At 42.0% G+C, this 14,220-nt stretch overlaps 1 protein-coding gene and 1 long non-coding RNA gene across 3 annotated transcripts; one reads left to right on the top strand and one right to left on the bottom strand.

Moving 5' to 3' along the window:
- The first annotated feature begins 1,502 nt into the window (after positions 1-1,502).
- Ppid (peptidylprolyl isomerase D) lies at positions 1,503-13,781 on the top strand. Of its 2 annotated transcripts, XM_048424575.3 has the most exons (10): positions 1,503-1,682; positions 3,741-3,881; positions 5,012-5,118; positions 7,626-7,814; positions 9,084-9,206; positions 9,353-9,459; positions 10,880-11,021; positions 12,759-12,845; positions 12,939-12,981; positions 13,544-13,781. In XM_048424575.3, the coding sequence occupies exons 1-10, from the start codon at positions 1,598-1,600 to the stop codon at positions 13,630-13,632; spliced, it is 1,113 nt and encodes a 370-aa protein (XP_048280532.1). In that variant the 5' UTR covers positions 1,503-1,597; the 3' UTR covers positions 13,633-13,781. The 2 variants fall into 2 exon arrangements, with proteins under 2 accessions (XP_048280532.1, XP_048280533.2); XM_048424576.2 differs by lacking the exons at positions 1,503-1,682; positions 3,741-3,881; positions 5,012-5,118 and adding an exon at positions 5,896-5,961.
- Positions 3,653-8,606, bottom strand: LOC125393906 (uncharacterized). Its single transcript, XR_007230003.3, has 2 exons — positions 7,846-8,606; positions 3,653-4,137 (listed from the first exon to the last, which is right to left on the bottom strand). It is a non-coding gene; the product is annotated as an uncharacterized LOC125393906 (long non-coding RNA).
- Positions 13,782-14,220: the final 439 nt, after the last annotated feature.

The following is a 14,220-nucleotide window of genomic DNA, read 5'->3' as shown; positions in this document are numbered from 1 at the left end:
GAGTTAGCTACAAAGCAAGATCCTGTTTCAAAAATAAAGCGATCGACTTTAGTGTTTAGTTCTATCCAGCACATGATGATACAGCCTGCTTCAAGTTCAGAACAGGAACTAGTTGATCTTTCTAAGTCAAGTTTTTACAGATCCCAAACTAGCAGCTGACGGGAAGGAATCTTCACCACATCGTACAGACGGTGGCAGTTACACCTGCTTCCTGTTCTTTTCAAAGACACTGCTGGCTGTGGCTAGCCACACTCCACATACTTATTTCTGATGAGAAAAAAAGGTAAATCTACTGACAAGGTAAGCATCATGTTGTATCTAGATGGTATGGCTCTCACAGAGCTCTGAAGGCCAACAAGATGCACTGGGAATTGCCATTTTTTTTAACATTAGATTATGTCATGAGGTGACATTGCATCCTCATACACACAGGTAGGATATTAAAGAAAAAACACCAAAGACTTATTTGCAACAGTTTCATGTCACCAGGGGTTGCCCTGCAAATCCTGGTACTCCTGTCTCTGGTGCTGAGATTTACAGGTGCCAGGTATCATCATCCTGGGCTTGTTCGTTTTTTTTTTAAAGATAAGGTCTCATTCTGCAGTCCTGACTGACCTGGAACTGGCCATCTTCCTGTTTCAACCTCATAAGTTCTGAGGATACAGGAAGGTTTCACCTGGCTTGTCTTAATTTTTATTTTTCCTTTTTTTTAAATTATTTTTTATGGTTCATTTAACTTTTTATTTATTTTATGTGCATTGGTATGAGGGTGTCGTATCCCCAGGAACTGGATCTTCAGACAGTTGTAATCCTCCTGTTGCGCTACTTGCTCAGTAATGAGATGACCACGCCAGCTTTAAGATGTACATTTTAAACCAAGGCCATAAGGAAAAAAGTAGACTCTAATAGTGTATGCAGTTTTAACAGGAGTCAAAAACAGCCGCTTCTGGGTTCTCAGCATCAGGGATTCGGAATCTTAGGTCCTAGACTGGGCCACTTACAATGTGATGGCCAAATGACAACGATATGGTAATGTTAACAGGATAGCGGTCGTTGATTGGGTGCCACAAGTTTATGTCCGGCATCCTGACAAGTAATTTATGTCTTTTACTCTTCAAAATGCCTTCCCGAGGTAGGTGGGTATTTTCTAAAAAAAACTTTTAAATTAATTTATGTATGCGCGCGCCTGAATGCACGATACGAACTGGCTCTGTAGCCCAGGCTGGCACCGAACTCACAGACACCCGCCTTCCTCTGCCTCCCGAGTGCTGGGATTAAAGGCGTGCGCCACCACCACCCGGTTAAAGCACGCGGTTTTGGTTCCATTTTTTTAGGCGAGTGAACTGTTTCGGAGCAGCTCCTGGCCATTCGCGGCAGAGCCAGGGCCAGGGTGAGTTCTAAACTTGCCACTACAGCGGCCGCACGGAGGAACCGGAAACGAGGGGACGGAAGCGGAAACCAGAGCGCCGCTTCCGACGCCGTGCCGGAAGTAGCGTTTCCAGCGTGCCGCCCTCTTCGCACGCAGTGGCGCTGCAGAATTTGTCCCCCTGTCGCGCACGTGCTGCCCGCGTCCTGCTCCCCGGCGCCTGCGGTGAAGATGGCGCACCCGTCCCCGGCAGCCAAGCCTTCCAACCCCAAGAACCCGCGGGTCTTCTTTGACGTGGACATCGGCGGGGAGCGAGGTGAGCGCCTCTCGCGCTCGTGGCCTCCCGGCTGCGCGTCTGCTCGGCCCCCTGAGTCGGGGCCTGGGGTCCGGAGGGAGCTGGCAGCCTGCATCCTCCCCGGAGCACGGCCTGGCATCCACGAGTTCAGCTTGAGCTTGCCTCCTTGTAGGCGATGCCTTGGTTCCCTAGGAAGTTTCTCGAATTTTCTACTTCGGGGATCGTGGCGTCCCTTACGTTTGGCTCTTGATTTGGTTGCGCTTCCCTGCAACCTTTTCACCGCTGTTTATTGTAAAATGAAATGATTGGATGAGCGTGCTGCATAGTTCGGGGTGCTCTTTGGGTAGCTGCCTGCAGGACTCTAGTCACGCCGTAGGACCCTTGGCACACGGGATACATCGGCAGCCACGGTGTCGTTTACCAATTAAAAGTGACTTGCTTAGTGCTTTTTCCTCGTTCCTCATTTTAGCTGCAGTTCGAGTAGGCGATCGTTTCTGCTATTTTGGCATCTTGCAATTGAGCACCACAACTGTGTGGTTGCCTTAGATTCAGATCTAAGAAGTCTTAAGCCAGCGTTTCTCAAAACCTGTTGGTCGCAATCCCTGGGTTTCTAACGACCACAGGGTCGCATATCAGATACTTAGGATTCATAACAGCAAAATTTGTTACAAAGTAGCAACAAAAAATAATCTTATGGTCTGGGGTCATCACACCATGCGGAACTGTATTAAAGGGTCGCAGCATTAGGAAAGTTATGAACCCTAGCCTAAGCCCTTGAGAACCAGGTAGGGGACATGTTATTTAAATACGGCTTATTCTGAAACGTGTTGCAGAGTTGCTGACTGGAAATACTGGGCGGGGAACACATACGAATTTTCATGTGCATTCACTTTGTTTTCGAACTAAGATTTTATTGTTACTGTCTTTTCGGTCTTTGGGAGCAGTTTCCACAGAGCATGAAGAGCGACTAAATTCTAAAAAGCCCAGGCAGCCCGACCATTCCTGTAGTATTTGTCTTCTGTTGGTTACATGGTGATTAGAAGTTCTTAACACAGGGCCGCTGAGATAGCTCAGCAGGTGAAGGTGTTTGCCACCATCCCCGACTGCCGGAAGTTGTCCCCTGATCTCCGCACTGCATGCCTCAGCCCCACACATAGAATAAATACTTTAAAAAGAACCCTGAATATTAGTGAATGATTCAGGATTTTAAACCATTTGCACTCATGGTGTCCTTACTATGCTACTAATGAGCTGGATGCTGTATTTGGTTATAATCTCTGTGATGTTCAAATTTAGATAGATGAAGCTCCCCTTAGACTAAATAGGAATATTAGAAAAATGACAATAAAACCTAACAGTTCCATGGCTGGGCTTATCGCCAAGGAAAATAAAGTTTGTATCACCCCTGTGTCCGTGCAATGTTATTCCTAGTCAGGAAACAGCAGCAGCCTAGTGCTTATCAAAGCGTGGATACCTGCAGGGTGCTGTGTACATAGACTATAGCACCGCCCTTGGAAGGGAGCAAACTTTGCTTACAACTGCATAGCTGAACCTAGACCACATTAGGGTGAGGGAAGTAACTGTGCAGGACCTCACTTTCATGGAATCTTTAAAAAGTTGAACTCAGAGAAGTAACAAGAAGGTTCCCTGGGGCTGGGGAGATGTCAGCCAAAGGATACAGAATTTCATTTAAAGAGAGGTAAGCTCAAAAGATCTGTTTACAGGGGCTGGAGAGATGTCTCAGAGGTTAAGAGCATTGCCTGCTCTTCCAAATGTCCTGAGTTCAATTCCCAGCAACCACATGGTGGCTCACAACCATCTGTAATGAGGTCTGGTGCCCTCTTCTGGCCTGCAGGCATACACACAGACAGAATATTGTATACAAAGTAAATAAATATTTTTTTAAAAAAAAGATCTGTTTACAGCAGCATTGTAACTATAGTTAATAGCGTGTTGTTAAAAGAGAGTTAAGTGACCATCCAATCCAACCATTTGTTGCTCCCTGGTTAGGTATACTAATTATTCTCTTTTTATTTACCCATTTGCACAATGACATGATTTCCTTTTCTTTTTCTTCAGTTGGCAGAATTGTTTTAGAATTGTTTGCAGATATTGTTCCCAAAACTGCAGAAAATTTTCGCGCATTGTGTACAGGAGAAAAAGGCACTGGAGCCACAACTGGGAAACCTCTGCATTTTAAAGGATGCCCTTTCCACCGAAGTAGGTGTCTAAACTTCTCTGGTAGTCCTGATAGAGATAGCAGTCCTGCTCCTAGGACTGAAGAAGAGTGGAAGGTTGGGTCAAAGGTCTAACGACTTAATTTCTTTGATGGATGCTTGGACACAGGTGATAGATGGTTCAGTGTCATAGAGACTTGGCTGTGAGCAGGGGGGTTGATTGTGGGCTCACACTAAAGTTTATCTGTGGGGAAATGAACAGCCCAACTTCGTCTGTCTTCTGTCACCAGTGACTAATGCTTAAAAGAAGAGAGAAAAAAATAAAATAGTTAACACAGTAGATTTAACACTTTACAAAAGTACTTGGCTAGAGTTGGAAACGTGGCCTGTGAACTTAAATCACAAGGTGAATGCCTAGACCTACACTGTTTTTACAAATGTGGTTGATAAGAAACATCTACTCTTAGTCTTGAATTTTGGGACATATTAGACAGAGAATACTTTCATGATAAGCCCCGGGAAATATTTTGAGTGCTGGGGTTCTGCTTGGGTAGAATTATTGAAGGGCTTTTCTGCATTTTTGAGAGGGAGAAGCCCAAGGAAGTGGGACGTGGATACTTCCCAACTTGTGTTTCTTTTTCTCTTGACTAACTCTGAGTGTTTATTACTACAGTGTAGCCAAATGCTGAGTCCAGTGAAGCTAGGGGTCTCAGAACTCTGGCGTGCATTCTCAGCACATGTGAGTTTCCAGGTGCAGTCCTCATTGAGTGGTCAGCACTGTTAGGGACAGTGTTGAGTGTTTAGCAGGCATTATCTAGCAAGTGTCTACACAGTTTCAAGGAGTAAAATGCTTTGTAAGCAGTTTGTGTTGGAAGGGCACAGATGATCACATTATAAAATGGAAGCAGGATCAGTTTAATGATTGGAACTAGGTCTGCCTTTTGTGTTTCAGTGACAGTTCTATAGGGAGGTACCTTTGAATTAGTTCAAAACTAATTTCTTGGGAGCCAGCAAGTAATAAAAGTACGCTGGAGTTAGGGCTGATGGGGTGGAGGTAGGGAGGGCGAGGTGTGCTGCTGCGGCTGTGCTCAGGGCGTGTCTTCATCTTGCTCACTGATGAGCTCTGCTGTGCTCTTCTGTTTCAGTTACTAAAGCCATATTCCTTTTCTGCAGTTATTAAGAAGTTTATGATTCAGGGTGGAGACTTCTCAAATCAGAATGGGACAGGTGGAGAAAGTATTTATGGTGAAAAATTTGAAGATGAAAATTTTCATTATAAGGTAAAGAAGAATTCTTGTTTTTTCTAATATAAAGATTATGTTTTTGAGACATACTTGCATTAAGATACCAAGAAAAATATGTTTGGAGTGTGACTCAATTGCTCTCCTTCTGGAACTGGGGCCTTTTATGCCAGACAGATGCTCCGTCTCTCAGCTGCCTCCCTTTCCGCACTGAGACTGGTTTTCGCCTAGTTACTCGGGCCAGCCTTAGACCCACTGTAGCCCAGAACTCCCAATCCTTTTTACTTACACTCCTTAGCAGCTGGGATGACAAACCTGAGCCAGCAGGCGTGGTATGAATTATATTTTTCTTATAAAAAATCATATTTGTAAAATGTTTCTAAGGGTGTGTGATGCTGGGCATGCATGAGCTCAGGGTCTTGTGCATTCTCGGCAAGTTTTCTACCGCTTGACCTACATCAGAGTTCAACATGCATCTTCATTGTGGAAAGGGTTTATCCAGTAACAATTTTCTTTTTTGAGACAGTGTTTTACTGTGTAATCCAGGGTGGTCTTGAATTTACCATCCTCCTGCATTGCCTCCTGAGGGTTGTAATGATAGATAAACTTTCCCATACTTGGCACAAATACAGTACTTAATCCACTACAATCAGTTTTTATATGCTTCAGTTAAGCCAGTGAGTTTTTAAGCTCCCATATGGCAAAATTGATCCCAGGAAAATGTTGTCATTATTGTAAGGATGGTAACTTGTGCATCTTTATCCTTGAATCTGAAGAACAACAAAACCACCGCTAATACCCAGGATGTCAGGGGATTTCCACCTAGCGGATATGGTTAATGTTCGGGGTATATTGCACCATTCCCGTTTTAAGAACAGACATGTAAGTACAAAAGTAAAGCGATGTCTTTGGAAATGAGGAGTATAAGGAAGGTAATTTTAGGGTGAGTCGGAAAGAGAGTTTCAGATGCTTAGTTCTGTCACTGCGCCAAAGAGCTAATAAAAGATGAGACTATTTAAAATACAAGGGACAGTGGAGGATAATAATACATAATATGCATGTAAATGCTAAGTAGATTGATTGTATTTGTTTATATAACTTTGATAGGCGTTGACTGTCCTTTATATGAAATGCTTTATTCTAGAAATATTTCAGGTTTCAGAATTATTTGGATTTTGAAATGTTTGCATAGATTTTATAGGTTGAGCATCCCTAATCTGAAGTCTGAAAGTTGTTGCTCAAAAGTTTCAGATTTTGTAACATGTCTGACTTTGGTTTTCAGATTAGGAAAGTTCAACCTTTAGGTTGAAACTTGTTGTGTAGACCAGGCTGGGCTTGAACTCAGAGATCACCTGTCTCTGCTTCCTGAGTGCTGAGATTAAAAGCATGTGGAACTATACCCAGCGCTTGTGATAGGAGAAAGACTTAGATCAAGTTAGTAGGGGAGACACTGAGGAGATTTGATCACATAAGTTAGGCAAACCGGGCCTTCAGGTAGCTGAAATTTTGCTAATTTGGGACGGAAACAAGATGACAATGGTGACAGCGACAGGGAACGGCGGTGGAAAGGAAAGGAAGCCTACGGTGTGGTAAACAGGAGAGCACCAGACAGTGCTGTCAGGTATGACATATTTCTGAGCATCACCTTGATGAAAAGACAGGCCTAAGGAAAAGAAGACTTAGCTGTGGTTTTGTGAGAATTCAGTGACCCTGAAAGCTTAATTGGATTTAGGTGGAATCACAGGTGTCTTAGGTGTGGGAAAAGTGATCTTAGAGTTCTGAGGCGTGCACTAGAGATATATGTTCAGAAAGTCGATGCTATGCAGAGTAGAAACGCTAAGAAACTCTTGCTCTTGAACGTGATGATTGCAAGATTTTCTTTTTTTAAGACTTGTTGTGTATACAGTGTTCTGACTGCATCCACGCCTGCACACCAGAACAGAAGAGGGCTCCAGATCTCATTACAGATGGTTGTGAGCAACCATATTGCTGGGAATTGAACTCAGGACCTCTGAAAGAACAGCCAGTGCTCTTAACCTATGAGCCCTCTCTCCAGCCCTGCAAGAATTATTATTATTATTTGTATAGTCTCTGAATTGTTAATTTACCTGCATAAAAGCCATAAGATTGGAATTATTTTCCAAATTAGGGAAGTACTTCTCTGAATAACTTGTCTCAGTTTGGGGAAAAGGAAGAGTCATAATGTAGGCCAATTTCTGATTGTGGAAAGACTGTACAGGTGCCACTGAAAAGAGCAAAGTAAATTGCTAGATGTCCTTAGGGTGGCATCGTCATCTTTCAGACCGAAGTGTAAGCATCTCTTGCAGATGGCCAGTTTATAAATACCTGGCTTTTAGACACTTTTGTTTTATCCATGTAAGGTTCTTAAAGTACAGTCAGAGAACAGGGTACTTACTCACTTAGAGTGAAGTTGATAGAGAAAAGTGAGTAGTGAGACACTCCATCTGTGTCGGTGGAGTCGGGAAGAGGAAATGCAGACTAAGGCTCTAACTTCGTTTTCCTTTTAATGATTTTTATCTCTGCAGCACGATCGGGAGGGTTTGCTGAGCATGGCAAATGCAGGCCCCAATACAAATGGCTCTCAGTTCTTTATCACAACAGTTCCAACTCCTCATTTGGATGGGAAACATGTGGTATTTGGTCAAGTAATTAAAGGACTGGGTGTGGCAAGGATGCTTGAAAATGTAGAAGTGAATGGTGAAAAGCCTGCCAAAGTAAGTAACAATAGCAGTGAGACAAGCTTACCTGCCTAGTGCCGTGTCAGAGAAGTGCAGCTTACACGATCGGGTGACTGCTAGCTAGAAAAGGAGGAAAGGAGCTGGGATGCTTTTGCTGTAGGAGCCTGGATTGGCCACTTTTATCTGAAACATATATATTTTTTAATTTTTTAATGGTTTATTTAACTTTATGTGTATTGGTGTGAAGGTGTCCGATCCTCTGCAACTGGATCTTCAGACAGTTGTGAGCTGCCATGTGGGTGCTGGGAATTGAACCCAGGTCCTCTGGAAGAGCAGTGCTCTTAACCACTGAGCCATCTCTCCAGCCCTGGCTAAGATTAGTTTAAAGGAAATCTGTTTATTTTTTTTTCCTTTGAAACAGGTAGACTACCTTTCCATGAATTGTCTAGTCCTTTTGTCTCTGCTAATGCTACTACACACACACACACACACACACACACACACACACACTTTAATTCACTAGCCCTATCCTTAAGAAACTTCCAGCTCACAACGCATTTGAGAAGACACCGTGCTAGAAAATACATTTTCCTGAACAACACCAAGACAGTGGACAAGTGGACAATGAACAAGTGGACAATGGACAAGTGGACAATGGACTCATGTGCCAGGATTGAACACTGCACAACAAAGAGATTTTAATTCTTGTTTTAGCTTCAGTGTGGTCTAACAGTGATCTCTGTAAGATTGCTGGAGTCTTCCTATGCCCAAGAGGCTTTTGCGCCTGTAGTAATTAACTATATATAGTACATGGCTAGAAAGAAGATAGTGAGGTCACTGCCATTTAACTGGAAGTTTGGTGTAAATCTTGTTACTTTTCTTGGTCTGTTTTTACACCCTGTATAAATTGCTTAAGTGTTTCAGATTGTATTGTATTGTAAATACTTGTGAAGCAGAGTGACCATGAGAGACACATTAAGTAACAAGACTGCAGAAATTAGAAATCCCTCATAGGAGGCATGGCAGTCAGCAATACATGACAGAAAGACTGTGTTGTCTCAGACAGTTTCATACACAGTATGCAGTTCTCAGCTCACAGTGCTTATAGCTCTCCTAAACAGTACAACACTGAATAGTGACACCGTCGTATTAGTGGGAATGTACGTAAAAGAAATGACTATAATTATAGCAGACAGATGCACCCATCAAGCCTGACAGTAGTAGCAGTGTTGTGTGTCACTCAGAGCTGTGCAGTCTTTAAAGGTGAATATCTAAATATTCACTTCAGATTCCTATTTTTTGCAGCTGTGTATTATTGCAGACTGTGGAGAATTGAAGGAAGGGGACGACTGGGGAATATTCCCCAAAGACGGCTCTGGTGACAGTTATCCGGACTTTCCCGAGGATGCAGACATAGACTTAAAGGATGTGAGTACTTTCAGAAGAATACACTTTAATTACTTAAATGAAGTAGAATAAGTAGTTCTAAAAGCATGATTAGCTTGTCATAATGATAGACCTTAGCCTTAAGTCACATTCTTTACTAACATCCAACAAATTTGTATTTTATACAGGTAGATAAAATTTTATTAATAACCGAAGACTTAAAAAACATTGGAAATACTTTTTTCAAATCTCAGAACTGGGAGATGGCTATTAAAAAATATGCAAAGGTTTTAAGGTAATAAAGCGCTTTTAATAAATTACTTTTAAGACTATATAAACAATTATTTTGAGCTAATACTCAGAATCATGTTTAGCAAGTTATTTAATAAAAAGCTGTATTGAAAGAGTTACATTTTTTGCTGGGTGTGGTGCTGTACACCTTTAATCCCAGCCCTAGGAAGGCATAGGCAGGCAGATCTTTGATTTGGAGCCTAGCCTGGTATACAGATCTCGCTTCACGACAGTCCCAGGCCTACACAGAGAAACCTGTCTCGAAACAACAACCTCTACCCCGAAAAGAATTACATTTCTTTTGTTGCCCTGACTTATTTTGAAATATTTCAAAATCCAGAAAAGTTGAAGTGGGACTCAATTATGTTTTTTTTCCCTTTCAAAGATTTTTAACTTGTTTTTGACAAACCCTTAAAAAAGAACTCGTAGCTAGCATATTTACTCCTAAGTATATCAGCACCTAATGTTCTTGCTAAAGAGCAGAGGAGGTCTAAATCACTTATCTCAGTAAGACAGCATTAGCAGTGTGGACTACATAGGCTGTTTTAGCCCCTGCCCCAGCTCAGCTGCAGACTGAGACGTAAGCTGGGTATTTGGCTGTAGTGCTGCTCTTTGATCACTGCACCCAGGGCATTTTCTTCTTTGACACATTCTGGCCTGAAACCTGCTGTGTAGACAAGGCTGGCCTCAGACCACAGATCCACCTTATTATTTCTGTAGGCTCCCCCCCCCCCCCCAGTCTATTGGAATTCAGAGTGTGAGTCATCATGCCAGGCCCCTCCACTGTGTCTTTTTGATTGTTATTCTCACAAACGATTTATAATGTATATTTTCTGTGTGAACGCATGTGCCGTACATATTAGTAGAGGTCAGAGGACATCTTGTGAGAGTCAGTTTTCTCTTCTGTGTGGTCCTGGGATTGAACTAAGATTCTCAGGTTTATTTTTCTTTATGAGGCATCTTTTGGCTGTGTTTTAAAAATTGTATGTGAGTGTTTGTGTGAGTACATGTGTGGAGACCATCTGCATCAAACACACATAATATTTTGAAATCAACACTACATTACTGCATTGCCTCTTCCCACTGAATTCAGTCCTAATGTAGGAATACAGGTTTGGAACACCTGTATTCCTGTATTAGAAGGTATATAATATGAACCTGAATTGTACATAGTTAGATATGAGAGTTATTGTTCGTTGTTTCCCTTGGGGGAAGTTGATGTTAAAAACTATCCTCTGGAGAGGCAGGGCTAGGAGTGTAGCTCAGTGGTAAGAAGGTGTGTTTAGCAGGCTCACAGCCCTGGGTTTCCTTTCCTGCATCTGAAGAACAAGTGTCATCAAAAAACTGATGGTTCAGTATCAGGTATAAGAAGTATGAAGAAGTGGTGCGGAGTTACATGTTGTTTTTATTACTATGTTCTCTAGATACGTGGATAGTTCAAAGACTGTTGTTGAGAAAGCAGATACATCCAGACTGCAGCCTATAGCCTTAAGCTGTGTGCTGAATATTGGCGCTTGTAAACTGAAGATGTCCAATTGGCAGGGGGCGATCGACAGTTGTTTGGAGGTAAGTCTTTGTGATGGTGAACCCTTGGAAGGGATGGGATTTTGATTTATCAAGGCAATAGTTAGAAAAAGGCAATGGTTCTTAATGTATTTTAGTTGCCTAGGATCTAGTGAGACTTTGGATTGTCAATTCGTCCTGCTAATTCATTAATCTTGGCTTTTAATTGTCACCTAATATGTACTAGGAATTCTGCTTTTATTTCTCAAAGCATGTTTATCTGCTTGTTTATTTGTATTATGATCTAGACATATATGAACACAGAGCCAGGAATGATGAAGAATGTAGGTGTGAGTGTGGTTAGGAAGATCACGAAGTCATAGCTGTCCTTTGCTACGTGAGACCCTGCTCAAAAACGAAATAGAGCATGTGTGTAGATAGCTCTTCTGCCTGTGTGTCCTAAGTACAGTTTGACTTCTTAAAGCAGGGTCGCATGTACTTCAGGCTGGCCCAAAGAAGGTTTTCTTGCTGGCCTTTCAGTTGCTAGGATCAGACATGTTATCACCATGCTGTGCTTGGTGTATTTTAACTTTATAGTTGAGTGTGCGTGCACCATGGTGCATGTCCACCTTTATGTGAATACCAGACATTGCGCCTAGGTCCAGACATGTGTGCAAATGCCTTTTATCCACTGAGTCATCTGACTGGCTTTTATTTTTTTTTAAAGCCCAGTCCTCAAAAGGCTTATGGATAAGACACAGTGGGCAGACAGTTCCTATTTGGTATTGACTGGTTATCACCAGATACAGAGAAAGATTTGTTCTAATAAGGGCCATCTGGGTACATTGAATGGTAGTTGAAAAACTTTCCAGGCTATGCTTTGTTTTTGCACATTTAGCTAAGAGCATGCACCTCTGTTCAGCAAGAACTAAAGTGAGACCTGTGTGTGCAGCTTCGTGGTATAGTAGGACTTGGATAATAGTCACAGGGCTGCCCTTCAGGCCCAGTCTTTCCGCTTACGTAGATGGAGTGGCTGATAACAGGAAATGTTAGCATTAGAAGAAAACCCATTCTGGATTGCTTCACTTTTTCTGGGAGGTGGTAATATTCCATCTTAAAAAAACAATTCTCACCAGGTGGTGGTGGCGCACGCCTTAATCCCAGCAGAGGCAGGTGGATCTTTAAGTTCGAGGCCAGCCTGGTCTACAAGACCTAGTTCCAGGACAGGCTCCAATGCTACAGAGAAAACCCTGTCTCGAAAATTGAAGGAAAAAAAAAGAAAGAAAGAAAAAGAAAAATTTCTCAGTATTGACTTTCTTAAGAGCTGTCATGCAGGCAGAATATATTGCTTTAAAAATGTTGTTCCAGAGGAGAGACCTGTTAAAAGGTGCTCGTATTTGTAGTATAACTCCCCCCCCCCGTCCTTGGATTCTGTGTTCTCAGATTATGTAACTGCAGGTGGACTATTCTCTGATAAACATGTTATTGTCATCTTCCCTATAAACATAGCTGGACACGTAGTTAATGGCAGTTGGGTGACTTGTGTACCACTGGATTTTGGTTTTCAAGTGTTGGGCTGCCCTTGAACCAATGACGGTATCAGAAGATGACTCTATTTCTAACTGGGTCCACTTGAGCTAGAAACCAGTGCAGAGCAGCATTTCCACACCCACTCAGCACCCTCTACTGGTAAACTCCTGGCTGACACAGGTGCTCTAGCTCCAGTGAGTTGGAGCACTCACTGGAGTAACAGGTACTTTTAGATAAAAATATTGATTTTTTTATAACTTTTTTCCATAGGCTCTTGAAATGGACCCATCAAATACCAAAGCACTGTACCGCAAAGCACAAGGGTGGCAAGGATTAAAAGAATATGATCAAGCATTGGTAAATTTTGGTCTCATTGTTTTATAATAATCACCTTAAAAGTCCTAATGTCTTATGTTTCTTAAATTCTCCCCCTTTCTGACCCCATTAAAGGCTGATCTTAAGAAGGCGCAGGAGATTGCCCCAGGAGATAAAGGTAAACTGGCAGATTTGTTGTGAAGCTTCATTTTGTCCTTCATAAGTGATCCTCATGAACTGATGAACACATAACCTTGACGTGTTTGTGTTTAGATATTACAGAGTGCCTGTCACTGGGTCAGGCACTGAGTGTGTAGTAAATAGACAAGTATTCAGGGTCCCCTCCTATGCAGAGCTTACATTCTAATTCTGCTTAAGAGTGTACTACTAGCTCTTCAGCACACCTTCATACTGCTTCTACGACCCTTTCTGTTGGGATGCAGGTTCTGTAAGTCAACAGTAAGATATAAGATAGAGTATTCATTGTAATTTTAAAGCTCGGGACATTCCTTCCCTAAGCTGAATGTGGCTATGACCAAAACATTCTTTCTATGTGTTGGGTATGGTACAGAGTAGCTGTAATAGAAAGGAACTTTATCTGAGGTAAAGCAGATGAAGATCGTAACTCTAGGTCTAAATATTTCTGCTAAAAATGTGATAGCTGTGTCATGACTACACTTTGTTGTTTTTCTAGTTTTTTAGATGCTTTGAGAATTAATTCATTGCCTTTCTTCCCCCAGCTATCCAGGCAGAATTGCTTAAAGTCAAACAAATGATAAAGGCACAGAAAGATAAAGAGAAGGCGGTGTATGCAAAAATGTTTGCCTAAAAAGAATTAAATCATGCTGAAATATTACACGTTGATTATATAAAAGATAATGTAAGTTACTGTCTACCTATGATCTCTGATTCTTTGTCATCACTGTTTACATAGAAGTACTGATGTAGGTTCTTCTTAATAAAGTGTTATGAATGCAATTCTGTCTCCATTTTCACCAAGAATGGTATCTGGCCAATGTTTAAATTTTAAAGTCTTAAAGTTAAGTTTGAGGGCTGGAGAGATGGTTCAGTGTTAAGAGCTCTGGCTGCTCTACAGGTCCTGAGTTCAGTTCCCAGCACCCACGTGGTGGCTCACAGCCATCTGTGATGAGACCTGGTGCCCTCTTCTGGCCCACAGGGACACATGCAGACAGAACACTGTATATATAATGAATAAATAAATAAATCTTTAAAAAAATTAAGTTTTAGGCTTTGTGAACTATTTGGCTCAGTGGAACCCATTGGAAAACACAGATATTTACATTATGATTCATAACAGTAGCAAGATTATAGTTATGAGATAGCAACAAAAATAATTTCATGGTTGGGGTCACTACACTGTATTAAAGGGTCACAGCATTAGGAAGGTTGAGAACCA

The sequence above is a fragment of the Myodes glareolus genome, chromosome 20 (genome assembly GCF_982192425.1).
Source record: "Myodes glareolus chromosome 20, mMyoGla1.1, whole genome shotgun sequence".
In the NCBI taxonomy this organism is placed as follows: Eukaryota; Metazoa; Chordata; class Mammalia; order Rodentia; family Cricetidae; genus Myodes; species Myodes glareolus.
Note: the sequence above shows the minus strand (reverse complement) of the source record. Positions and strands in the feature narration are given on the sequence as shown.

Excerpts from the sequence above, each read along its gene's own strand:
- Ppid (XM_048424575.3), top strand. The coding sequence starts at position 1,598 with ATGGCGCACCCGTCCCCGGCAGCCAAGCCTTCCAACCCCAAGAACCCG. Across the intron at positions 3,882-5,011 it reads AGGATGCCCTTTCCACCGAA|TTATTAAGAAGTTTATGATT; the intron begins GTAGGTGTCTAA and ends CCTTTTCTGCAG. Across the intron at positions 9,207-9,352 it reads CAGACATAGACTTAAAGGAT|GTAGATAAAATTTTATTAAT; the intron begins GTGAGTACTTTC and ends TATTTTATACAG.